At 43.4% G+C, this 27791-nt stretch overlaps 1 protein-coding gene across 1 annotated transcript; it reads right to left on the reverse strand.

Moving 5' to 3' along the window:
- Window positions 1–497: 497 nt before the first annotated feature.
- On the reverse strand, window positions 498–26793 carry CMTM7 (CKLF like MARVEL transmembrane domain containing 7). Its single transcript, XM_063408639.1, has 5 exons — window positions 26497–26793; window positions 7493–7666; window positions 4566–4664; window positions 3486–3567; window positions 498–3130 (listed from the first exon to the last, which is right to left on the reverse strand). The coding sequence occupies exons 1-5, from the start codon at window positions 26656–26658 to the stop codon at window positions 3117–3119; spliced, it is 531 nt and encodes a 176-aa protein (XP_063264709.1). The 5' UTR covers window positions 26659–26793; the 3' UTR covers window positions 498–3116.
- Window positions 26794–27791: the final 998 nt, after the last annotated feature.

Consider the following 27791-nt stretch of genomic DNA (forward strand, 5'->3'; position numbering starts at 1 on the left):
ACTGCTGTAATAGAGGAAAGAAAAAAATGACCACGACAACGGTCTGATTCTCCACATCACCCAAATAGCTAACAGAGTTTATTTCTAAAACAGCTGGAATCCCATATTTGACAAAGTTGCAGACAGATGGAGCTTTCAGAACCAGGTTGACACTGAAGGAAACTTAAAACACTTTTGCTGGCAGAGGTACAGCAGAGAGGTGTTGAATTCCCTGCCAGACGGAGCTGTCATTCAACGACCCCCGGTGGAGCTGGTGATAACAGAAAATCTGTGCTTTTCTTGGTAGACACACTTCACAAGGAGGATTTGGGAAAAGCAAGGAAACTTTGGCAGCAGAGATGTCAGTCTTCCAGCCTGAGAGCATCCTGATTAGGAGCATCTGGTGGGTCTATGGACCCAGCACTGTCACAACAGCCAAAGCTGCAGGAATATTTTAGCCCTGTTAGTAGGCACAAAAATTGAAAGGGAACTGGTAACTTACATCTCTTGATCCAGTATAAGCAAGTGCACTTATGGCAAAATATATTCTTTGGATGATCACAGAACATAGTTCAGAAATTCTTTGGTTGTTAGACTCCATGAAATTCCCCCTTACTTTTTTTTTCCTCCATATGGTGACAAAGTGGCAGAGTGATGTGAGAGGCTGAGGAAAAAAAAGCTAGTATAGTGCCAGGAGAGGGGGCCAGCAGAGTTCCAGGAGGAATTGGAAACAGACTTTTCTGCAGAGCAAGCTCAGGCTCCAGCCCCACTCCTTAGCAGGTGCTTCTCCCCACTGCCACCACAGCGCTGAAATCTCAGCTGCATTCACAGTGTCTGCAGCAGAACATTGGCTTGCCACAGGATTGCCAAGCGAGCTTAAAGCTTGTGGGAAGGTTCCTACTGTCAATCTGGGGTGATACCTCAGGAGGTGAAGGAGAAATAACAGTCTTTTCTTCTAGGGGAACAGGAGAGACTGTATCCTTGAACGTCTGTTTATCAGTCCAAATTACAGTCACAGCACTGATTTCCAAAAACTGTAAAGTCAGTCTTGGCAGGAGGACTGGTGATCAAGCAGCCCTGTTGCAAAAAATTAGACACACGTGTTTGTGTGTGTGAGTACCTTCTTCTGCAGGTATTTTCACTCAAAGTGCCCAGAATGAAGTCCCTTGTCACATAAGGCCACCTGACTGGTCCTGTGCTGGCAGTGCAAGGAAGGCTGAGCTATCACTGACACTGCTGACAATGGATTCCCAGCTGAGAAGAATCTTTGTTCTTTTAAGAAGGCTCCAGAGAGCCTTTGAGCCATGCTCAGTTCTGGTTGTTAAAAAGAAAAAAAATGGCTCATTCCTGACTAATCATAAAACACATCAACGGAAGGTAGGGGGCAGAAGTTGAACATGGTAAAAAAATAAGAAATAGACAATATGAAATTAGTAATAATATACCTGCCTGATATAAGGTTCATTTGAATAATCCTCTGTATTAATGTTGAAGCACTTTATCTTGGAGTGAATGTATGTACTTTCATCCACTAAAACAGGATTTTGTGCTTTCAAATTGTTTCATGCTCTATGTTGCTCTGTAATAGGGCACTTTTGAAAAGGAATAGCAAAAAGAATCACAGAAACTGTGCACCATGACAAGGGGAGTTCTTAGCTCATCAAGTTATCTGTTTAGTTATTTTTGTTTACTTACTCAAACTTTCGACACTTTAGCAGTTGGCCAATTTTCTGTTGTCAGAGTTAAAAATAAATTCTAAGCAAAGATACATATATTAGAATAGAAAAAAAAAAGGTGGCAACAAATATATGTTGACCTACCATGAGGCACAAAAAGTATTTTCTGAGAGAACCATTAAATTACTTAGCAGTATTGATGCAGAATTTCAGACAAATAGAAAAATATATAGCAGGCCAGAAAAGGCTTTTTTCTCCAGACTGTCCCTGGTAAACTGTATAAACCCAACTTCTGCAGCACTGTCATGCAGTTATCTTGACAGAATAAACCAAGCTCTACTTCCCAGCTAGACGTGAAAGGAGAAGCACCAAGGAGGAAGAGAGGCCCATGCTTCCTTTTTTCCTGCAAAGAATTCCCAGCTCACCAGAGATGGATTCCAAACGGAAAGACAAAGGTGCTGAGAAGGCATTGTCTCAGCACTGAAGTTACATAGAATTTCATGATGATACCAGGTAGGACAAAACGGAACTGTTTTGTCTGTCCAGGCTCTGGGCAGAGTCTCCAGGAGCACAGATTCCAGCTGAGGCAGAGGAAGTGACAAAACCACATGTAAGAGAGAGACAGAAGCACCTTGTTCCATTCACAAACACTGTGAGATTACAAAGTGAATAATTTATAGCAAAAGCATAGAGACTTTTTACAGAGGTGGTCTTACTATGAAAAGGAGAAGAAAAAAAGACCCGATAAAATATTAAATGTATGTTCTTGGGTACATATTTTTCTGTATCTGGCAAGGGAGTTTTTAATGAATAATCTTAGCTACAAATTCACTGAGAAAATCCTTGATTTCATCATGTACTGTTGGGGCTAGGAGAAAGTGCTTGCAGTGATGTTTTCAAGTTGCAGTTTATAATTTTTGATGCTGGCTGAGCTGATGTTAATAAAAGTCCACAGTTCTGATAGAAAGAGGTAACAATGGCTCGTGTCAGCTTATCCAGGCACAAATTAGTTTGTAACTCTTCCTTTGTTAAAAGTATAATCCTTGGAAGTTAAGAATCAGGTAGGAATTTGCAAGGATTCTCCTTGTGTAAACAGATGGAGGAAATCAGAAGGAATTTTTCCATCCCTCTGAAAGAAGAACCAAATGACTGTCCAAATGAGTTTTAAATACACTTATTGCAAATAGCTGGAAATGGCCACAGCCCAGCTTGAGAGACAGAAGCTGTCTTTCTCCGAAACAAGCAGGTTCTCCATTATAAACTTCTTTGGGTGGGGGGAGGTGGGGGGAGCAAGAAAACTTTGGTTCACAACATTGTTTTGCATAGGCATTCAAGTAGATCTTCCAAAGTTACCAGCTTGTCCAGGCTAGTAACAAAATAGCCACGGCTCTCTCCTCAGTAGTGGACACTCCTCTTTGGTATCCTGTTTTGTAAGGCAGACGTCTTGCACAGGTGGTGGAGTCACACAGATGCATCTTTGGAAAGGAAGACAGCGTCACTTGTGTCACCACAAACAAATTCATCCAGTCTATTAAGCAACATGCTGGAAACCTTTTGGTGAGGGGTGGGGGAGGGAGAAAAGAAGGCGTTGCTATATTCACTATTTTCTAGAAGCAAGTTATTTTGCTCATGTAGTTATTTGTTAACAGCTCTCAGTAGCTGTGATAATTCTGTGATGACAGAAAATTGGGAATTATTGCTTTTTGAGTAATTTTGAGTCACAACAACCAGAGCATTAATAAATCCTTCCAGGTAGACACAGCCCTGTGCCAGAAAATATAAATATTCATTTTGGGAAGCATTCTGGCAGTTACTAAGCACGATACTTACTTGTTGACTGTGTGATGCACGAAACCTTGTAGGATGACCACATGCTTATAACACAAAGTATTGTAGCCAGGAACCCGAAAGTCTGGATGAGAAAACAAACCACAAATACTTATGGAGCATTAGATGACACATATTCCATGCATGTAAGGGCACTTTTGTATATTCAGCTACACATTTTATGGGATTAACAGACCCAAAAAGAAGTGGGTTTTTTTACTCCATTCTGCCAGAAGACTAAAAAACCCAAAAGGTTCTGTAGTATAATAGCAGCTTATGTGTTGTCAAGATTGAAAGATAGACTGAGAGTCCTACACAAGGAGGGAGAAAAAGCTGGACAGCAGCACTGACTGTCAACTTCCAAACTTCTCACTAGGATTCTGCAACAAAGAAAAGTCTATTTCTAGCACCTCTGATTACTGCTCTTTTACTGCCCCATTCAAAGAAGTCTTTCCCTGCTGTCTGCCAAATAAACAAGTCAGGTAGGTCTTCTGGTCTGTTTGCATCATCAGAACTGTTTCTGAAAGTAATTCTTTATTCTGGAAGAGTGGTATTTCAGGTCCTGCTGCTGTGAAAATACTGTCACCCACACTTGGAAGTCATGTCTCTCTCTGTAAAGCCTTCTAGCCAAGAGAGGCAGAGAGCACCTGGCAGAAGTCAGCTCAAGAGTCCCAGTGGGTTTTAGCTCAGGAGAAATTATCTTGAGCAGGGCTCTGTTCAGGAGCAGGAAGCGTTGAAAGCAGAAGGATGAAATCCTTCAGGTAACTTCCAGCTGCTACAACAGTCTTTTGTCAAAAGTTAATTGTCCTAATTCTTCACCTAAACACATTAGTTCCTATGAGTTAAAACAGAAGCCTTTAGTTTCAGCTCTCTGGCAGACAAATATCAACTTGTATGGTGAGTCCAGCATCTGACAACAAAATATTTTTGTTGGCACTGTGTTACAGAACATTCACTGAAATGAGCTAAAAGGTCGTTCATTCAACCAAGACACAAGTAAGGCCAGTCTGTAAGGAAACAGAGGTACAAGTGATAGATATATTGCAAGTTTAAAAGTATCCAGCCTAATAAACACAGTCTTACCGCTCCAGCCACAAGTCCAGTTATATTGTAACTCTTGGCTGCTGCTACAATTGATCCAATGAGAAGCAGAATTGTACCAATTAAGTAATGAAGAAACTCCTGAAAAGACAGGCACAGCATGCATCAGAAGGGAAAATTATCTGGAAAGCATTTTGATATGTCTCAGAAAGCAAATAAGTTGGTAGCAATGACTCAAACCCTCAAACCCAGAGGCAAAAAACCAAAAAAACAAAAAAACAAAAACAAAAACAAACCCAAAAAAACAAAAAAAAAACCCAACAAAAAAACAAACAAACAAACAAACAAAAAAAACAAAAAAAAAAAAAACAACCCCCCAAAAAAAAAACCCCAAAACCCAACAAATCACCTTGTGAGTGGATTTTATACCAAACCTCAGTTTCTGTTCAAAAAAGAACAGTTTGGGTCTACAAATGCTACTGGACTAGGATTTGCTTACTGGGTATGGATGCAGCCCTTTCGATTCAGCATGGTACTTTACTTCATTGCATCAAGTGTGCACCTTACTTAAAGAGATGGTTCTGGAGGAAGGAAGGAGCCTTAAGGACATACTTCTCTAGCCTATATGAAATGGCATAAGTGGAAAACCAAATGCTCCTACTTCTGATAATCTTAGAAAGTAAGCACTGGATCTACTGCTGCATTTACTAAAAACTTACATCAGTCGAGACTGGAAACCACAAGGAAGGGAGGGAAGCCATGCAAAAGCACAGCTGCAGTAAAACATGATGCCATGGGGTTTTCTGAGAGAGGACCAAGGCACCACATTTAAACTCTTCTCTGGTGGGATAAGTATATGTCCAGGAGTCAAGTTTACCTTTTTACAAGCAGGAGTACCTGTGGATTTCGATTTTGAATACTCACAAGGCTTATGACAACCAGTACAGGTGTTTGCACACTGAACAGGGCTTGTTTCTTGTGCATGGTGGGGTGGGGCAGGTGGATATCTGCTTCTTTTATCTGCATTGCACTACCAGCATGAGCCAAGCAAATAGAAAGGAGAGGAGAGAGTCTGACTCAAACCAGAAGACAGAATATAGTCCCAAAAGAAAATTGTCCAAGGAAAGCCCAGAAGATGAACAGTCTCCCACACCAGTTTCACTCTGCTCAGGTGTTAAAAAGAGCTGAGGAGGATTTTTTCTGTAAAGTAGGCTCCAAGACCACAAGTTACTTTCCTAATTTGTAAACTTGTTTCGGGTAATCAAAATCTCAACCCTTTCATTTGCCAGAATAAATCATATGCATAAGGAGGCTTCTCTGACTAGCCCATGACGCAGCGGGCAAATGGGACATACCATTGCCTCCTTGGAGACATCAAATAAAGCACTGTACACAGGCTACTACTTTAGAGGAATCCAAGGGATGGGCAAAGCTGCAACAGAGTCATTAAAGGCCACATTAGGTGGAGAATCAACCCCTGCCAGGGCCGGAAGGGTGCCCCTCTGGAGAAATACTTCCAAGCTTTAAAAGGGGTCAGCAATGAACCTCTTGAACCACTTCAGCTTCACTGGCTGCAAATCACGCCCCTGATTGCAATGTAAAGATCCTGCCAGGAAACTCATCCAAATGCTAGCTGTAATTTCCCAGACTCTCTCACATGTCTTCCTCTTCTGTTCTAAAGATACTTAAATGTGACTGAAAATGATGTTGTTTCTTTTTTAACAGAACAGCAATGTTCAAGCATCATATCCTATAATGCTTTCTGAGCAGTCACAAACTTCAGTGCCTAAACTCTGGAATGTTGAGGAATAATTAAACACACAACAACAACAACAACAAAAACGGAAAATAGCCCATGTAGAGGCAAAAATAGCATAGTCCAGTTACAGCAATGAACACATTAAATGCTGCTCTGCAAAACTGTCATTCATTAGCTTACTTCACTCCTTTATTTCAATCCCTGCATCTGTATTATCTCTAGAAAAATAACTATGTTTAGAAACAGATAGCAGTGGCACACATTTGAAAAAAAAAAGTCTAACCATATTCTTCATCTGAAAAGAAAACCAAAATTAAAATTTTCTCTCTCTTTATAAGTGGATCGATAGACAAACTGTTATCTTAGATCTCTAAATTACTTACATAACTTTCATTAACCACCACCCAACCACTTCTTGGGTTTCAGAATTCCTGTCTATCTCTCCAGCTGGCTTTCCCCACTCCTTTGGTCCTTCTTCAGTGGAACTAACATATGTAAGGGAGGCATGTTCTAAGAGGCTGCTAAAATCCATCATCCCACATTAGAATGCAAAATTGTTCTGCTGGCTGACCTGAGCCAGAGCTACTGAGGAAGTTCAGGTCTCACATTTTTGGTGCTGCCTGATGGATCTCTGTTAGGATATAAGAGATGGATGTGTATGGGAAATGCAGGAATGAGGCAGGAACATCCTGCAGGATATCCCAGGAATGGCCAGGCTACGGCAATCAGGCCGAGGCTCCTATTTTTTGCTATTGTTTAAGTTATCTAAAACCATACCACAAAGAGGCACATCTGATTTAAATAGCACTCACAGATTTATTTTGGGACAGGATGTAGTACATGAATTCTAATGCTATGATTTGGTACTTTAGCAATCCCTGAGCTGCTATAAATGACCTGAGATACGACCCATCTGCTGAAGGCTTGATGATCAGTCGCTTCCTTTCGATTGTCTCTTAACGAAATTATGGCCTTCCATACAGTGAATCTAGATTTGTGTCTGTGTAAAGGAAGGCAGAATCATATCCAAATCAGCTGAAAATCTTACAGTTACAGAATCTGCTGAACTGAATACAAGCAACAAAAGGATTTGCATATGAGGCAAAAAAGAATTGAGTGAAAGGCAGTCTATCTTCGTGAGACAGCACAAGGGAATGGACTGAGAAAGTGAGACATCAAGCCCCAAGAGAGGAGAGGAACCCAGGCTTACCGCGAGTGGCCAGCTAACACAGGTCAGCTTCCTGTAGACTCTGAAAATGTGCATGATGTAGAAGAACAAAATCATAACCAAGTCGCACATGGTGACAATCTGAAAGAAGCTGTATGCACTGTAATCTGTCCATGAAGAATTATTTACGCTGATGAATCCAATCAGCAGGGAGATCTGGAAGACAAAAGGCACGTGCAAGGTTGTCACTATGGTGTTCAGAGGGTCGTGGAGATGATTTTAGGCACAACAAAATGGCGTTTAGAAGACAAATATCTAATGTAAATGGGATGGTCCCAACAAAATGAGCATGATAATAAGGTTTTATAATTAACTGATAAATGAGCTGACGAAACCATTAGGACTGGGGAAAGGGGCTACGGCCAGAAGGAAAGCAGCAGTTTCAGCCTGAAGAACTCAACTTGAATATGTCTCTATGTACAAAAGAAGAGGTTTCAAATAGAGAAATGGAACTGAATGCCTGGAGTTGCACCAGTGACTGAAGCATCTGAACCCCAGAGACTTTCAGGAGTTCACTGAAAGCTGTGAAAATGGAGGTGTCCATGAACACATCCATCTTCACTTTCATTTAGTGACATTTCTCACATGCAAAATCAGAGGACCTGAGCTAACAGTTTTACTCTTCCTTTTCTGCCACCTACAGAGCAGAAGTATTAGTGGACTGTAAGGCAGTATCAGAGTAAAAAATATAAATATTTGGAGGAACAAATTTAATTCACCTCACTCCCAAAACTTTTATAAGCTGCCACATAAAATTATAAAGCTTTATTGTACAATTTCTTTCAGCTGTAGGCTTGCTAAGGACAAAAGCCATTTCCTTTTTTTCTTTAAAGCTACTTGTTTATTTTACTAATCTTGCTACTTCCACTAGCTTGGCTAACCTGGGTGATCAAAATAAATCTATCAAGAATATATTTTTTTATTACAGACTCAGTCAATGCATACTTTCAGCCACTGTAATTTTTAGTTCATCTGAAGTCAGCCACAAGCTATAATGATTCACGTTTTAAGTGTTTCTCCTAGACATTAAAAAACTACCTGAGGAAGCCAGCACTTCAAGACTGCACCATCTTCTCCTGCACACTCATCTTCCAAACTCCTAACAAACTGCATTCATTATCAGAATAATTTCCTTAAGATTAAAAGAGAGAAAAAAACCAACACCCCAGTGCCCAAACAACATAGCTTAGATTCTCCCTAAGTGCTAGCCAAGCTTCACCTGCTCAGTTCTAAGTGGACAGGCTAAACATATGCATGTACAAGGGCACAAAAAGTCTGTATGTAAAAACTTCACAAGGACCTGTCACCTTCACCAAACTCCCTTCAAACAGCCACATCAATGTCTTGACAGTGAACCACCTCAAAACAGAGGTGTCAAAGAAAAAAAGTCAGTGCCCCGGATTCTTTCCTACACAGGTGTCTAAGCTGTTGTCAGACCTGGTCCAGCTCCACTACTTTTACTGTGGCACTCCAAGGAGTTGAGATTAGCCCTGTAAGTGATGCCCTGCTTTCTGAATCTTTATGACAGTCAAGCAGAGTCATCTGACTTAGCCACTGAATAACCTGAACAATCAGAAGGAGATAATTTACCCTATACTCTAGAAGAACACTCTAAGTGATGCAAGACACAGCTGTTATTTCCATAATTTAAAACTAAGTTTAATGAAATTTTATTCTATAGGAAGTCTCAACAACAAGTCACAGCAAGCACTGAGTCTTGCTTTTGGAAAAAGGTGGGATGAGGACAACATTCTCTAACCACCAAAGGCTAAAAGAAGTTTCCCTTGTTCAGGTGTCTTCAGAATAATCAGTTCTCAGTTTCAATTACACTGTAAAAATCAAGAAGGAAGCGTTAATTCACAGAAATATTAAATCTGCCCACTGGCTCATTTCACGCGTGAACAATTAACTTTAGCAGATTTTTTACAGTGTACAAAGGATAAAGAGAACTGGACTCTTGAAGTAGAACCATCATCCAAATAATAAAAAAACACTGGGAAAAAAACCCCTTAGTTTAAGCTAGACCCAGTTCTTTCAATTTTGTGGAATCACAGCAGTATTTTTCTTTTCAGTTAAAAGGTATAAAAAATTGAGAAGCATAAAGAAGAATGAAAGTCATCCAAGGACACAAAATATATCTGAGGTGTCACAACCCTCAGAAATAAGAAGATATATGGTACCAATGAAGAATCTGCTCAAATTCCGACAGGGTAGAACTGAGGATTTGAACAAACATGCTTTCCATTTCAACAGGTCTTCATGACTAAAACAACTCCAAATCCAATTAGTAAAGATTCCCCCTCTTTGATTCTAGATGTGCCTCAGCACACAGAGAGGAAAAAACCACCACATGGCAAGAGATATTTATTTCCAAGATTTGCTTTCTTAGCATAAAATCTTGCAACATGAGATTTACCTGCCATTTCTAAAGAGGGTCCTTGGTTCATTGGCATGTGATTCTGTTCCACAGTACAGGGGCAAAGGGCACCCTCTCGACAACTTTATATAAATCTGTACCACATCTGCCACACTATAGTGCCGGCAGGTACAGTCAGAGTTTAAAACTCACCTGTTGAAAAAAGAATGCTAACAAATACAGGTAGTAGAGCCACACAATATCACTTGTTCTTTGACAAATACTGAAGTTCCTTCACCAGATACCGGTTTATTGTGATATAAAGGGTGATGACTGTACCTTTTTTCCCCCTGGGATTCTGATTTCCAGAGAACTGAGGGATAAAGTGATAAATATGTAACTGTCTGGGATACAGTTGAACATCTATCTCAGAAGTCAGTTTGTGACACAGAGAGAGAAGGGAGTGGCAAAGCACTGAAGTGATCAAATGTTATGAGTGTTCTTTATGCACCTGTGCTAAGGGGAGCAGGTTTATATATCCTGAAAATAATAACTGGAGGCACAAAAAAAATCCAGGGCACTGCTATTTCCATTTCGATGTAGCACTTCACAGGTCATGAGAGCAACACAGACGTAAGCCATAGCCAGCAAGCCAGTGTGACCAGAAGCCCAGGTCAAGTGATGGTCAGTCTCACTGGAAGGTTTAGTGTGCCCCACAATATACATCAGGTCTCCAGACCTGCATTACATGAAGGGGTGAGGGACACATTGCAGGGCACTATTATTTAAGTGCTTTCTGGTTTCTGAGAAGCAAAATAAAGACCATACATATTAACCAGCCCCGAGGAGGGATTTCTGGATATAAATAAAGTTTCATATTTACTCGGTTTCATAGAAGTCCATCAGCTTAAACTAACCCACTGCTTGACTCTCCTTTGCACCAGATATTTGAAGTGAGTTGTGAAGCACGTTTAGGGACACTGATATATATACATATATATAAGGAACAATCTTGCAGTCAAATCAACATGAGCTAAAGGCAGTCAACACTCAGCAGACAGAAAAGACGTAACAGAGCCTTCAAGACTTTTACAGAACCTGCATTCTCTTTCCCACTTGGAGCTGAAGATGAGGTAACTACAACCTCGCAATGTGATTGTGCAAAATGCTGCCTCTTGAATAGCACTGACATACCTTCCCAAGTCTAAACCCCATTCTGACTTGAAGTTAACTCAGATTTACCAAAAAAATGAAACACAGTTTTTTCTTTCTTGATGTGCACTCCTTCCTAAAGCAGCCCAGGAAACTGTTGGCCACCATTGCCACAAAAGCACATGGTTGGCTCATGGTCAGTGTGTTGTCCCCCAAGATCTTCTCTGAAGAAGTGTTTTCCAACCTCCAGCCTGGTACTGGCCTTACCCTCAAATACCTCCAGATATCGGACATGGCATTTCCCTATGTCGAACCTGATGAGACTTCTCTCTGTCCAAGACCTCTGCCAAGACCTCGCCCCACGGCAGCACAACCCCCTGGCACATCAGTCACTCCTCCCAGGTTTTTCATCATCTACAAACTTTCCAGGAGTGCACTCTTCATCACCATTCAGGTCATTAATAAAGATGTGGAACAGTGCCAGCCCCACTGTGGACCCCTGGGATACATCACTAGTGACTGGCCTCCGACTGGACCTTGTACCACTGATCACAACCCTCTGGGCTGGGCTGTTCAGTTTTAAATCCATCTCACTGCCCACTTACCTAATCCACACCCTGTCAGCTTGTCTGTGAGGATGTTATGGGAGACTAGAACCCTACCATGATCAAGGTAAACCACATCCATCACTCTTCCCTTGTCCACCAAGCTAGTCACTTCATTATGGAAAGCAGTAAGGCTGGTCAAACATCATTTCCCCTTTATAAATCCATATTGACTACTCCTGATCACTTTCTTGTCCTTCATGCATTTGGAAATGCTTTCTAAGAGGATTTTCTTCATTTCCCAAGGGAATAAGGTGAAGCTGGCAAACCCTGGATCTTCCTTCCTGCCCATAGATACTACATCAGTCTGTTCAGAATGGCACACTTGCCTTTTGTACCTCTCAGGCTACAGAAGATAGGGAAGGACTGGACAAGAGGGATCATTTTCCTCCTCTGTGCAGCAAAATGCTTCTGGAAGTGTTCCCTGTAAATGCTATTTCTTTTTAAAAGTCAGCTGTTTTCCTCCTTGCTTCTTCTTGTCCCTGACAAAGAATGAGCATCTGAAGTCCACTGGTCATTTTTGTACTCAGTAAAAAAAAAGGAAAATTAATCTTTCACTGCAGGAAACTTCAACACCTTCTTAACAAAAAGAGAGGAATCATGCCTTTGTATTCAGAAGTGATTATATATAGGAAGAAGATATAACTTCCAATTACTCCTAAGGCAAATGCATACTGGTGAAAAGGCCCATGGCATTAGGCCCAGATGCTGTTGTACTCCTGATTTCAGATGGTTTGAATTCTGCCTCTAACTCCCCGTGCTCACTCTCGAGTGGTTGTAGTCCTGCAAATGCAATTAAGTTACAGGGAAAGCTGGGCTCCAAACACCCTGTCCACATGGGAGTGGGCTGGGCATGATGCTGGGACCCAGAGCAAGCCAGCCACACAAGCTCAGCCTCTCTGCTGGCAGGGTTCTCCTGTGGCTTCCAGTCCTGGTCACAGAGGCCACCAGTAACACTGCCCTGGAGCTGCCTCCCCTCGGGACTGACGGGCTGGGCTCTCCTGATGGAGTGCACCAGCCCAGATGGGTAAGCCAAGCTGGCGAGTTCAAAGCAGCTTCCTAGAGAATCACCTGCTCCAAGAGAGTGCATGCCCACCAGAGCAGAGATTACACGTACCATTTTCTTCACTAGTGCCCTGAGGGTAACAGAAGAAAGGACTTGTTTTGCTCTGCATGTACCTGCAAGCCAGCTGGCACCACAAAGCATTTTCTGCTCGTGTGGTAGGAGATTGTAGTTTATCTGACCACAGAACAATTTTATCACCCAGGAATCAATCTGTGCAAGTGCTTTGTATGATCTTTTTCTACTGTCCTGCTATAATGGATGTCATAAATAGAGCTCCGGCTTTATTGCCAATAGCTTATTCTTCTGTAACATTTGGATAGAACTAAATTTTCCACAGACACAGCTACCTGCACAAACATAAATCCTGCATGATCTCCAATACTGAAAAGAGCCTACTCTTAAAGGAAAGCCTAATGTTCTGAGGATGAGAGGCCCATTTCCACAGGCAAACACTGACATAGCGAGGGAAGAATTGTATGTCACTGACTCTTGAATCCTGACCCCAGTTTTGTGACCCTATTTCTGTCTGAACTTCAGTAAATCATGTATTTCACCACTTCAGCTCCTGCAGTCACCAAATTAGAACTAATAAGGACTTCACGTGGATTGTGCTAAAGTTTGCACCTTCAAAACACTTCAGACATGTAAAATAAAGGCAAAAAGGCAAAAATGTTGAGGACTGCCAATAGTCCACTCTAGGGCGAGATGACTGTTTTTCTTTACAGAGTGAATGAAAATAGATCCTCACTAAAAATTCCCCAATAAAGAAACAAAAAAAGACAAATCCCCCCAAAACCACACCAAAATACCCATATCCTTTTCCTCCCTCTCCAAAAAGCCCAAATGGACAATCAACAGATCACAGATGCCACAGACATGCAGGTGTGAAAATCATCCAAGGAGAAAGCCACACAACAAGCAAAAGGAGGAAAAGTTTCACTTTCTGAGAGTTGCTTTGAGTCGCTACCTCAGCACAGAAGATAAACAAAAAAGAGTCCTAGCTCACTGTTAAATGGAAATTGGTATTTATGTCCTGTCTATCATTTACCTACATGTAACTGACTGAGCAGTGATTCAAAAAGCACACCATGCACAAGACATTGCAAATAAACTGGTTTCTAATCTTTAATGCTAGGACTACTGTATTACTTGTCCTCTTGACCATCCCTGGCTCTTCAGGACTGCACATTTTCAGTCACCCCTGTGCAGCAGTGCTTTCACCACTCTGCCAGTGACTGTGGAGCACAGGTTATCCTTTCCCATTGTGGCCGTGCAAGGCCCTGCACAGTGGTGATGTTCTGGTGTGGGTGTGACACAAGCTGCCTTCACAGCAGCTCACAGGAGCTGGGCTTTCTGTGGTTAGAACATGGTGATAACGTTTCAGTGTTTCTGCTGCTGCTGAACTGGGCTCACACAGCAACAAGGCTTTCTGCCTCTCTTCTCCCTCCCCTCATCCCAAAGCAGTGGGCAAGACACTGGCAATGACGGCTGGCTCCAGCTGAGCAATGGGATTTTCTAGCCCATATGATGTTGTGTTCAGTGATAAAAGCTCAACACAAGGAGGTTTAAGGGGGAATATTTTAGGTTATGGCATGTCTCTTCCCAAGCAACCATTACATATAGAATCATAGACTCACTGGATGTTTTGGGCTGGAAGGGATCTTAAAGACCATTTATTCCCAACCTCCTGCCATGGGCAGAGATACCTTCAACTAGACCACCTATCCAGCCTGCCCTTGAATGGAGTAGTGGAAGAATTTACAGGTTTGCTTGTGCATGCAGCTTTTGCTTTCCTTATGACACCGTCATTATCTTGACCCATGGGTCTTTTTGCCTTCCTTCTATTTACTCCCCATCCTGTAGGGGAGGGCAGTGAGTGAGAGGCTGCCTGGCTGTTTGGCTGCTGGCTGGGGTTAACTCACTGCATGTGGCCTACCCCTTATCTGGATTTCTAGCTGCTGGGGAGTACAAAGAACAATATTAAAAAACTTTGTTGCAGAAAGACATAGGCTATGGTTTTTACAAATCCCAGGATGATGTACTGAACTGCCAGGCTGAAACTGCTATCTTACCATGTAACTTTAAGCTCTGGATAATAATTTTCTTTCTCTATATTGAAATAAGATGTGAAATGCCAACCTAACTGCAGGAGGAAAGATAACATTAATAAGAAGCAAAATTGCCTCAAGGTGCCCAGTTACAGAGAAACACTATAACTCTTATCTCAAAATTTTACCGTAATACACACATCCTCATGTATAATCCACCCAGCTCTGTGTTATCTTTTCATTTAATTACTTTGCCATGCAATGTACAACCACATCTTTGTGTTTCTCTGAGTATTTTTTTCTTTACTTTTCCCCTCTAGTATATCCTCCCATAAGAAGAGACAACTTTTGTCTCCAGTGTTTCCTTTCCTTTTTTTTTTCTGTTCCTTACTTCCCTTTCCTCTTCTTTTCCTCCATTAGACTCCACATTTCTTCTTCTTATGTATCTCTCATTCTTTCCCATCCAAATTTCCCTCTATACAATGCACCCCAATTCCCTCTTTTAATGTTTCTTAACTATCTTGACCACTCTCTGGGCATGTATTGAAATTGGCTATCCAAAAATTAGCACCATTCACGGGGAAAATGTCAGGGGACAGGATTCAGCATAGTGCTACACCTGCACAAACGCTGTAGGCAGCAGCACTGGCTCACCAGTTTCCTGTTGGCAATACCTGAAAGTGCTTTTCTTTTTCATCCACTGTACTTGCTGGAGGACTGATGAATTTTTTTCTACAGCTTTAACGTCCCTCCTCCTGAATATGAAAAGAGGAGGACCCTGAGAAATATTCATAAAATTGATAAAACCTGTTAGATTTCCACTATCTTAGAACTTACCCAAGTTTTAATGCAAACAATTGTACAGAAACTGTGTCTGCAAATTTGGAGCAAAGGACAGCACTGACTCACATGCAGTTTCATCACAGCCTTTAAAAAAATGTATAATAAGAGCTAAATGCTTTTTGTATTTGAATGAAAAAAAGTCAAAGTTTCCAGCTTGCGACACCAGCCGAGATAGTAAATGGAATTTTCCATCCCTACAAGAGCCAATCAGGATAACTGCACCCTGGAGAAATGTCACTGACTACAGCTGGACATTTTCAAATGTTACACCTCAGCACAGTGAAGCAACACCCACATATTATTAAGTACATACTTCTGGATGGAGTAAAATACTTTTTTAACACCTTTCCAAATCAGAAAGATGAGCAAAGCACAGACCAAGGTCACAAGTGCAGTTCATGCAAGACTGGTTCAGCTAATTTAAGCACCAATGTTGACTGCTGCTGTAATTGAGATTTCCTTCTTCCAGGCCGGTGTTGGAAATGTGAGCTGCAACAGACAAACCCCTACTAGAAAAAGAAGATAAAAGGTACAGTCCATTTGAGACCTCAGTAATGACAGATGAAATCAGCAGCCTGCAAGTGCATGGTTCTGTGAAGCAGTCAGCCTTTGGTTTCACAGTCATCTCTCAGCCCCTGCGTCTGGGCAGATTTCCTTCTTGTCTGGCTGCTTTGCTAAAATAAGGAGGCTGCCTGGCCTCTGATAAGTCATTTCTCTTGTGCACCACCATCCACAGGCTATTTATTGAAGATAAAAATGGTGGGAGGGTGAGAAAAGGCAAAATAATCTTATTCAGATCCTCTACAACACAGATAAGAGGACAATCCTAAGTACAAGTAAGTGGTGTTGTATATCTATTAATAAGAAATTATCTATCTGCTCAGGTCCAGGCCTCAGTGGTAGAAAAGGGCGTGGGGTAATCCCAGACCAGCATATGAAGGACATTATTACAGAGCCTTGTTGCAGGGTGTTAGCCATGATCATTAAAAAAGCAATTCTTTGTAATGACTGGCTGCAATTAAGTCTTGCCTGCCACTGATCACAGTGCATGCAGGATTTCAATCCTGCCCCTGCCAGCTGAGCTAGCTCCCTGCCTCAATCCCACAGCTGCCTGCACACACTGAAAGGCACCATACAATCCTGCATGTTATTTACTGAAAGCTGAGGACTTCATAGTTACATGGCAAACAATATGCTATATTCTCATCAGGCAGTGAATTAGTGAAAAAAAGAGAAACCTTGTTACCCACAACAACCTCATAATTTTATTTCTTCTTCTCTCCAATTCGTTTAAAAATCAACTTAAATTTAAAACATTCCAACTGTGAAAGCACTATGAGTAAGCTTTTCCAATCTACATAAAAGCTGCACACACAACTCTCAAAGTATTGCAGCAACTGAGTAACATTGCACAAGTGGCATAATGCAAGCTACAAACAAGTCCCCAAACACACAAAACCCACTGCAAAACACTATTAATGGCACAGCTGGCTGCTAGCACGTCTGCAAAGGACAGAAACAGAATTTTTAATACAGCAAATGCCCTAGCAAGGTTTCAGCTCTGGGAAACACATCTGCTTTCCCTCTAACTTTCAAAGAGGTGCCACCTGCAACAACTGAAAATACTACTGTGGACAAAGCCAGGAGAACCCTGTAGCTTGTTCATTTATTAATAAGGAATTAATTCTCTGTGCAGGCAACAGCTCTCATGTAAAAGTTAGCTGGCCACCCACTCCAGTGGTCTCTCCCACCAAGTAATAATCCCCAAATTATGGATGAGCCTGCTCCTTCAGGTAAGAGCAGAGATATGTCCTCTGTACAACTGTGTTATTTTTCTGTTGATACAAAGATACAATCACTCAGCCTATGCTCTCTGCCCTCCCCCCAGTTGTGGTGCTGGTTGGGAACCTGCATCACACATAGCTCATTTAGAAGAATACTACCTTATTGCTGCAAAAAACCATATATGCACATGCCTCCTGTTGTAGTTCAGCCCACCACAGGAGATCATCTATCTTGCATAGTAGGGAGAATCTCTAAAACACATCTCGAAAGACTACAGGAAGTAAAAAACATTGTAAGAGACTTGAATCTCCAGACTCCCCTAGGAGAAACTGGAGTATCTGGTGATAGCAACCAAAAAGTGAGGGGAATTAGTATAACCAAATCTCTCCAGATTCAAAAATTGCACAGCAAGCTGTGATTGATACTTCTCTCTTCTGCAAGTCGAGCACTTCCAACATCTAGATCCCCTTGGAGAGCCAGGTCAACCATTCTCTCCATCTGGCAAACCTGAAAGCCAGCCAGACTGACAGGAGAAGACAGTCCACAGTGTGAGTAGGTTTGTGTGAAAGGAGGACGACTGCAGGAGACTGCCCACCTCACCTGCCACACTTCCTTCTAGTTGGCTGGGAAGATAAACTACTGGCAGAAACCAGGCACCTCTGAGACCGCCACTCTGAGCCATTCTCAGATACATTGTTTGGCTTGTTTGGATTGCTTGCCCATTAGAAAGCCAGTGAAGTCCCATACTGCCAGTGACATACAATATAGAAAGAGATTAATCCATACTTGTGAGCTACAGAGCTCTTGCAGATAAACTTCATGGCTGTCTGAAAAGGGATCCACCAACTGTGCATGGCAATAGCACCTACAGAGAAGGAGCCCACGTTGCTGGCCAAACAAGCCTGGTTCAGACTGGCTGGCTGCTAGAAGCCCAGGGTACATTGTGTGTATTTACAGGTGGCAAAGCTCCCCCCATGTTCTGGATATCCAACATATACCTAGCAGCACAGAGCCGGTGAAAACTAAGATAGGAACATACAACACAAAAACCAGTACCCCATGGCAACCATCATAGTTAACCTATCAAATTAGATGCATGAAAAAACAAAAAGCCATCTCATCTTCCTGGAAGTTGTTGCTGAGATCAAGGGACGCCGTGTGGGCCGTGCGGTGACGTCTCATGCCTCCGCCTGCCAACCCTCAGCCAGCAATCTGCTCATCGCTTGCCCTCACAGATGCTGCTCACAACACAACCCCTTCTCACTGTCTGAGGCATTTAGTGCTTGACTAACTCAGATCTTCAGTTGACACCTGCCATATCTCTCCCTGCCTCAGAGATCACCACACTGACATCTGGCAGTCGCACAGACAGCAGTTAAAAAGTTCTTGTCTCTCATCTCCAGCAAGGGCTTTGCTAAGCCATGGAAATGGGGCCTTGAGCAAGGTCTCCTTGAATTAGAGGAAGTCCTATTAAACGAAGACTGAAGGAAGTCCACATTGTTAGCTGCGCTCGCATATCATGATTTTCATCAGAAAAACACAGGTGAGAGTTCCTGAAAACATCATGACAATCCCCAGATGAACAGGCATCATCACAGCCTGGATGCTGCATCAGAGAACAACCTTTTCTAGGTGTGAAAACTCAATGCTTGCAAGGTGCTAGAGAAGTGAAGGGTGATGAAAGAGGGGAAAAATGAGAATAGATGAGATTCCCCCCTGGCACTGTTGCAGCTGACAGCTTTCAGTGAGCGCCTGGGGACTGACAGGCTGGGACAGCACTTCTGTGTCTGCTAGGAGGTTGGATACGCAAGCAATTGCCAAAGGCTCAACAAGCCAGCAGGTGAGAACCAGCAAGTGAGGACTGTGCTTTTCCCAAACAAAGAAAAGAGCTCTTGCAGAGCACGATTACAGGCTCGAGGAAACAAGGCCAAGTCAGTCTGCAGTTCTGCAGCTGCTGATGGTCATCTCACATTAACAGCATACTTCTTGCCCAGCTGTCAGCACTTGTGCCTTGAACTCATTAGTGGTACTCCTAAAAAAAAGAAGCAACACAGCAATCTGCTAAAAATATTATAAGAAAATTCTCCCTGAAGCAGCTTCTTAATTTTGTCATCATCACAGTTCCATTTTCCTTAAGGGAAGCTGTGAGCAGAAGAGGAAGCCCTAAGCATTGCAGCTGCTGCTATTGTTGCAGGAACAGCAGCCAAGTTTGTTTTGGCTTTTAAAAGCCAGCCTTGACCAGTCATGCACATCTGTCCTTGCCATTACATTTATCAAATGACCATCATCACAGTGCAGGGACTCGTTTCAGCCACAATGACCCCTTTAAGAATCTCAGTTACGCACAGAAGAGGAAGCTCACAGGTGGGTGAAGGGAAATCACAGCAACTTCAGAGCCTGAACACTGTGTACAGAAAATAGCAATTTCTGGCTGCTGTATACTTTACATATCACCACAAAATAGGAGGACAAGGCCACAGCACATATGACATGACAATAGCACCAAGGGGACAGCTCAGCCGCAGGAGTGGGTGAGTACCTCACAGGGACTCCCCAGGGAGGGGAGCGGAGGAAACACTTACTCATAAAAGGACACACTGTCTGGCTTTGGGGGACAATACCCCAGTAATGCAGGGCAGGTACCAGAGCCTCAGGGTCAGGTGTGCCTCTCGCACTGATGGCTTCTAGTGGATCACAGTGAGACACAACGAATTGTTCCAGCCCCTACAGTCCCGGAACCCAGTGAAGGATGCTTGGCAAGATGCTCTGTCATGTTTAGGCTCTGAGCAGGGGCAGACTGAACTTGTGAACGAGGGATCCACTGGTTTCTGTCGCTCTGTGGCAGGAGAGGAGGATGTTCAAAGGGACACCATCTCCAAACAGAGTGAGGACAGGGAACACACTGCTCTTGCACAGCTTAAAAGGCAGTCGCAGAGCAGTAAGAATCCACATTTTTCACCACAGACACCATGTAACCTAAGATCTTTAAACGGCACCTTAAAATTTAACTTCCCATAAAACAGATGTGCCAGGAAACCACTGCCAATACTTCACTCTGCTCTTTCAGGCATACTAAACATGTCTCAGGTGAAGTGGTAAATTTCTATGCTTTATTTCCCTTTTTTTGTTGTTGTTATTTCAGAAAATGTATTTGTTGACCTGTGTTCAATCACCTCTACAGAAAGAATCACCTCTACATGCACAGAGATTGCTAATGAATGTATTACAACAAATCCTAATGGATGCATCAAATAAGCAATGAAAGATGGCTCCAACTTTGAGTTTTGAGAAAGCCTCTTTAAATAAGTAACAAATAAAACATTCACTGACATATTCAGAGCAGAGATAGCCTAGAGTTTAATAATGACTATAACTGCCTTTTTACAAAATGTACTGGAGTTGATTTTTTTAGTCTTCTAGAGTAGTTTCAACATCAGAAAAATTACAAGTTTATTTTTTTTCCTGAAAGAGGCAGATAGAAACCAAAACAGATGGTACAAAATCTTCCCCTGCCCAAGAGGAAAAAGCAAAAGGACTACATTCTCAGCTTGTGGTTTGAAACACATGGAACCACTTCAAGCTTATGTATTTCCTGCCCTTCCATGCCAGACACTTGTTCTTGCCCACAGTAGCCTCTATGGCTGCACTGTTCCCTAAAAACACTTACGGAAAAAGAAAAGCAGAGAGCTGAAGTAAAGCTCCATTAGTTCCCTGGTACTGGGTAACCTGGTGGACATCTGAGAACAGCTGCATGGAGACAAGACAGAAGGGGAAAACTCCTTAAAATGGTGTTGCTTGTGAAATTTCACCTCACCAAACAAAAGTGTGTCAGCCTACCAGCAGGCACTCCTTGGTTAACATGCAGAGAACATAGTGCTTGCTTCCAGCTCTTAAGCAAACACCTGGACAGAAAAATGGCCACCCAGAGCAGCAGCAGGGAAAAAACACCACTGGCTGAGGCAGCTGGCTTTGGTGTTCTCAGAGGGGAAATAACTGCACCTCCCAGTCCTACTGGGCTTAATTACTAAGCTTGGACATTCCTCACTCGAGTGCTCCAGATTACTTTGGAGCCATCTAAGACTCAGATAGTTGGGTTTTTTTTCTCTTTGTTCAGCATGCCCAGCAAGGTCCTTTTACTGCAGTTTCCAGCAGAAGAAGCAAAATAATGAGCAGCTACAACAGCTCTGACCTTGGCCTCAGAAAATGTGTCTCATCACTTAGCCAGTAGTTTATCTTGCACATTTTTGGGGTGATTTTCCTAGAAAGCACAGTCTATACAGGACTCACAGACAGGCTTACAATTTCAGCACCTCTGCATATCACCAGAATGCCTCCCTTCTGACAGAGCAGCTTTATTACCATAGAGGCAAAATCATGTCACTGACATACTGCTGCACAGAATTAGATGTTTTACTTAAATCACCTCCATGGACAGAAAGATGTTTCAGTCTCAAGATTAAGTTAAAAGACTGAGTAGCTCTCAAATAATTCCAAGCAGCACTTGCTTTTCTGAATTTCTTCTTCTTCCATCAATGATTTTGATTAGGAATTGTTTTCTTGTATCAGTGATTTTGATTAGGAATTGTTTTCTTGCACTGATTTTGCTTTCTTTTAATATTTTTCATATTTTAACTTCTTTTGAATATAGCTCCCCCATAAGTTTGTCTGATATTATACAGCACATTCAGAAATGGAACTTGGCTACAGCAACCTAACTACCAGCATTCCTAAAGCGTCAGTGTTAGATTAATTAATATTCTCTTGAATACTATTATGTAACTATATGTTAGTATACAAATAACCCAGAGAGGTTTCAGCACACTTCAAAGTTGCTCAGAATTACTGACTGTCTTGTTGGCCATTCACTTGTCAAGTATGTCATTGCTTTTGTCAAGGCATACTTTGGAAATTAAATAGATACTATGCAGAAAAGCTTTAGCTACGGCTTTTAACATTTTTAACAAGTTAAAATGACATTGTTAAGCCAACTTTTATTGAGTTTATCCTTTTTTTGCATTACAATTGCTTGTAAATATTTTCTTCAGCCTTGAGAAGGTAATTTTGATTTTTTGTTTTCTGTCTTGTGAAACTGATGGCTCATATTGAGCTGACAGAATCAGCACTGGTTTTAGCTTAAGGCACCCTGTGTTCTGAGGCTGTGCTTACTCTGACAGAGCTGGAACAGTAACACTGGTGTCACTGTGGGAACAATGGCCTTCAGTCTGAACTGTGACCAAAGTTAGCTTGGCCCAGCCAGGGGGAAGTGAAAGAGAGGCAAAGAAGGCCATGGGTCACCCCTCACCTCTCAGGAAAAAGGAATGGTCCAAGAACAGTTTGAGAAGCCTGAGAGACCTGCACAAGCATGTGCTGTGCCAGGATGGCTCTCCTACATGTGAGCTCTCAGCTCCTCTTTTCTCCCTTCAGCCTATATGGTCTCAGTCCTGCAAAGCTTTGCACCAGACACTTTGGACACTTTGGTGATACAATCACTCCTACCAAGTGCCTAAAGGAGTGGGACACCTACAGAGGCTCCCTGTCTAACATGGGCTGTGCTGAAAGCAGGGCCTCGTCCAATACAGCGTCAGTGGCATCCTTCAGACTTCAGCTGTAAAAATACAAAAAGCACATGAGGGCTCCAGGACAAATTCTGTGGAACCAGCCTTGTTTCAATCTATCAACGCTGGCACTTGAGCCACCCTGGTGACAACACAAATGCACATTCATACCACTGACCCTAATGGCACAGGATGCCTCAAAAAACTCCCAAGAACCCATCTACTGAGAACTTGCCAAGCTAAGCAACAGAGGTTCCCACAAAGGCTTACAACAAAACAAGGCAAGAGTAGCATGGACACAAAGCCAATGTGCCTCCACCAAACCAGCATGGCTCACGCAGAATGCTGAAGAGTGCCATCTGTGTCAATTTTGGCAAGCTGCCTGAAATTCAAGTCACTCAAGGCAGTTTCTCTGGTCCAAGTGTATTGTGCACGCTGATACACACCCACTCACACACTTGCTTAGTACACTGCTGCTACAGAACCAAGGTGGGCACAGCGGGATGCTGCATGCATCCCTAAGAGACCTTGGCAAAACAGCAAATACTAAAAAAAAAGGGAAGGGAAGGAAAGGAAAGAAAAAGCAAAAGCCATATTAACAGCATCAAGTTAAACAAGCTGGAGTAAGTTAGATGTTGAAATACTTTGCAATTTCCTGTTAAAATCATAGTGTCAGTTCCAACTGGATTTTGAAAAGAGCCCCAACTAAATTTAGTAACAGTCACACATGGAGAAGCAGCCTTCAAATTGTCTTACTGCCACACAAAATACACAAGTTTGCACAACTATGCTTTCTCCCCCGTTTTATTTTCAACATATTTATAGTCTATTTCCTAGGCCATGAAGTCAATGCATAAAATACACTGTCTTTTCAAAGCTATAACCTTTCAGCAAGGTTAAAGAAATTCTCTAGAAAATAAAAGTAGAGAAATTGTGTAGACTTATGCACAAGAAACACTTTCTTCTTCTTAATTTCACTCTATGCTAGACAGCACCCAGAATTTCAAGAGAAAGCACTGGTAACACCCAAATTAGCAACAATTCAGGCTGCACAATCTCTTCAATAATCCTGCCTTTCAGTCCTTCTGTCTTACAGCAGAACAGCGGTGACATTATCTTCTATTTCCTTCCTATGATTTCCATAGCATGTCGTTGTCATCTATCAGAATTACGTCACTCATATATACATACACATACAATTGTTGGGGTTCTTTAGCTTGCAAGCACAGCAAACAGCCCTTAACATTACAGTAAATGGTGAAATGTTTCTTTCTTGCTCTCTATCACATCCTTTACATCTTGGTAAAGGGGACTGAGGAAGAAAGAGAGAACGCAGCTTGTAACGTTTCCTCCTCACAACCACAACCACTCAGAGGCCCAGTACACAATTTAGTGTGATACATATCTAATCCAAATGATCTTAGCTTTGCCCTTTGCCAGCATAAGGGTTCTCCTTCTCAGTAAGACTACAGCCACCAGCCACACCAACACTAGTGCAGGAATGTTAACAGATTTAGCAGAAAAAAGTCCTTACCAAAAAAAGTTACTGCTGACACTTCGTACCAGGAGAACTAAATGCTACTACAAATGGACCTGTGGGTATAAATACTGTCTGAGAAGAGATAAAAGAGAATTACAAAAATATTTCACTCTCCCTATTTTATTGAGTGCAGGAATAAATATGGAACAAATGTATTATGGTTATTTCTACATGCTACAGTACAAACATAGTTTTCTTATGGAATTATTTGAGCAGACACTATTGTGATATGTGATATTGCAAGAAGTTCATTTGCTCAAAGTTCCTTGAATACCTGAGGTAACTCCTACTGATGTTTACAGGCAAGACGAAAACCAGAAAAATATAAGAAAGTGAAGCTGAATGAGTGCAAAGGAAAAGGAATTTAGATTATTTTAACTTCTGTTAAAGTCACCACAGAAAGCCACTTGCTTAAACTTGAATGAATTTTAGATTGAACAGCATTGGTAAAATATGTCTTTATGCAAAGTATGTGAAGCATTACATAAAATTACATAGATTTACATCCAGCACATTAAAATATGTAAAGCATGTAAAGAATGCACGCACTTAACACATGCACCAGAAACTGACATTACAGCACAAATAACCATGCTGTGGTAGCTTTAGGAGTCACACCTCAGAGCTGTAGAGCACCACAGCAGGGTGGAGGGCAGAGTGGATTAGTTATTTCTAGTCCATAAACGGAACTGTTTTTCCCACAGTGGTGGAAATAGACTTTCAGCTCATCAGCAGAGCACAAGTCCACTGTTTTAGGGCTACAGGTTCAGTTGCAATGTAGACACACGTGCACTTGTTTCCTCAAAAGATTCCCCAGATCCACTCAATGGTTTGGGAACAACCCAAGCCAGAAGAAGGCAGCAGACAACTCTTTGTGTTCGTGCTGCACGGAACTCATAGTGAAGGACAGCTCTGAGGGCTCACAAGTGCAGATGCTCAGCAGGTGGAGGCAGCCACGACCAGTCATGGTCAACCTCACCTTTTGCTACCGAGGGTCATTTCTAAGGGCAGCTGACAGCTAATCACAAACTGGAAGAAACCGGGCAGCTTTTACAGAGAAACTTGAGGATTTGACATTACTACTCAATAACTTTGAACATAATGACTCCTAACTTCAAACGTCAGTTTAGAAAATTGGGTGCTAACAAACCACACAACTTTCAAAAAATGACTGGACAAATACAGGCAGGGAGGAGGAAGGCATTGGGAGCTTACAAAAGATGAAGGCAACAACTCCAGGATAAAATGCTATCAAGGCAGAAGTTTTTACAGGATGAAAATGTACGTGTAGAGCTATCGGTACATGATGTCTTTCATGCTCTTTCCTGGGCATTATCACTGCCACTACCGTAATTAAGCTGACAAATCACTCCACAGATAATTATGGGCCATAAAAACGAGAAAGAGCTTATCCATCTGTTAATCTTCTCCACATCTGCATGGAGCTAAATTTCATGCACTGACTTAAGGCATCAGCTCAAATCCTGGCCGCGTTCCACCATCGACTGCTTTGGAATTCCAGCCATACATCTCCCACATCCCTCCCTGTGTCACTGGGTCACTGCTGGAGGCCTCTGGCAGGCAGGGCACGGAGCCAGCCGGAGCTGCAGCCTCAGCTGTGGTGCCTACCTATACCAGATCGCTGTGGGCACTGGCACTTGGCCCCGCTGTCTCCTAAAACTTACCCGCGCCACGGAACGGGGTGTTGCACTGCACACCCACGGTGCTAATGGCAAAAAGTTAACACTGCTCCTTTGGGCTCGTACACATCCGTCTGGTCAGAAGTGCTCACTAAGAAGAGGCAAAGGCAGCTTCCGACAGATGGTAACGCTTTGCTCTGCCAGAGGAACGTGGGCTTTTCGTCGTGCTGGGAGCTGCGAGAGCTGAGGGGCCAAACGCGCGGCCCCAGCACCGCCCGGCGGCGTCTCCGGACGCGCCGCCACAAGAACCGCCCGGCAGGACGAGCGCGATTCCCGCGGGCTCGGAGGGCCCCAGCAGGAGCCCCGGCAGCGGCCCCCGCCCCGCTCGCCCCTTACCATCTGGGCCACCTTCAGCATGCCGGCGCAGGAGCGGAAATAGCCGCCGTCCATGAGCTCCGCGTCCGAGCCCGCCGACGAGGAGGCGACGGTGACGGGCGGCGGGGCGGCGGCCCCCCCGCTGCTCACCCCGGTGCGGATCACTCGCGCCCCGTGCGACATGGCTGCGCTCCCTCACGGCTGCGCTCCCTCACGGCTGCCCGGCGCGGGGAACGGGACGGGACGGGACGGGATGGGACGGGACGGGATGGGACGGGGCCGGGCGGGGCGGAGCGCGGCGCTTCCCCGCCCGCCCAGGCTCCCGCCCGACCCCGGCGGGGCGGGGGAGGCCGAGGGGGAGCCGCGGGGCTTTCCCCGCCGCGGGGGAGACGCCGCCGCACCCAGCCGGGGCAGCGGGGCCCGGGACGGCCGGGAGCGGAGGCGCGCAGGGACGCTCCCCCCGCGCCGTGCCGGAGCGGCGGGGCAGCGGGACAGCCGCCCGGCGAGGCGGGGTGACATGGAAACCGGCCGAAGGGAGGACGCCTGCCGGGAGGGAGCTCCGCGCTTGGCGGGGACAGGGACAAACCCCGCAGCGCATCCGAGTTTGCTGGCGGTGCGATGCGAGGGGAGCGGCTCCCGTGGTTTGCTGTGGAGGTACAGCCGCCAACGGCGTCTTCCCACACGGCACCCATTCTTGGCAGCCCCCGCCTCTCCCCCCGTCCTCTGATTCTCCATCTCGTAAAAGATAAAAACGTTTGCATTAAATGGGCAGCAGCAGGTAAAACTGTAATGACTGTCCAGATGGTTCAGGCCCAGTGTTCGAATTAAATCATACAGTGGTAGTAACGAAACACAGCAAAGGAAGCTATATATTTCCTCAAGTTTAAAAATAACTTGTTCTGCTTTCTGACAAGTGAGGTAATTGTGGGCCTCTGAGCTGGGCATGTGCCACCTTTTTACTCACCCCATCTTCTGCTGCTTCGTTCTGCAGTTACGATGCAGATTCTGTTCATATTTAGTATTTAATGAGTTCCTTCAGCATTAAAATTATCCTAAGAGGGAAGACCTGTAAGCCCAGATGACCCCCAACACACATAAGGCCCCAGTGTAAGCAATTTACTTGAGCAAAATGGGTTTGCCAATGGGGGCAATGGTCCTTACTAAATTAAGCAGTACACAGTTCTGAACTTCAATTAAGCCATCTTGTGGGTTGCAATAAAAGGTATTACCTGTCCCATCACATTTTATCTCATGTCATTAGATATCAAAGCTACAACACTGGCTACCGCCACAAAAGTAAAGTGCAAGATGCTGAG

Source organism: Prinia subflava, chromosome 1, assembly GCF_021018805.1.
Source record: "Prinia subflava isolate CZ2003 ecotype Zambia chromosome 1, Cam_Psub_1.2, whole genome shotgun sequence".
NCBI lineage: Eukaryota > Metazoa > Chordata > Aves > Passeriformes > Cisticolidae > Prinia > Prinia subflava.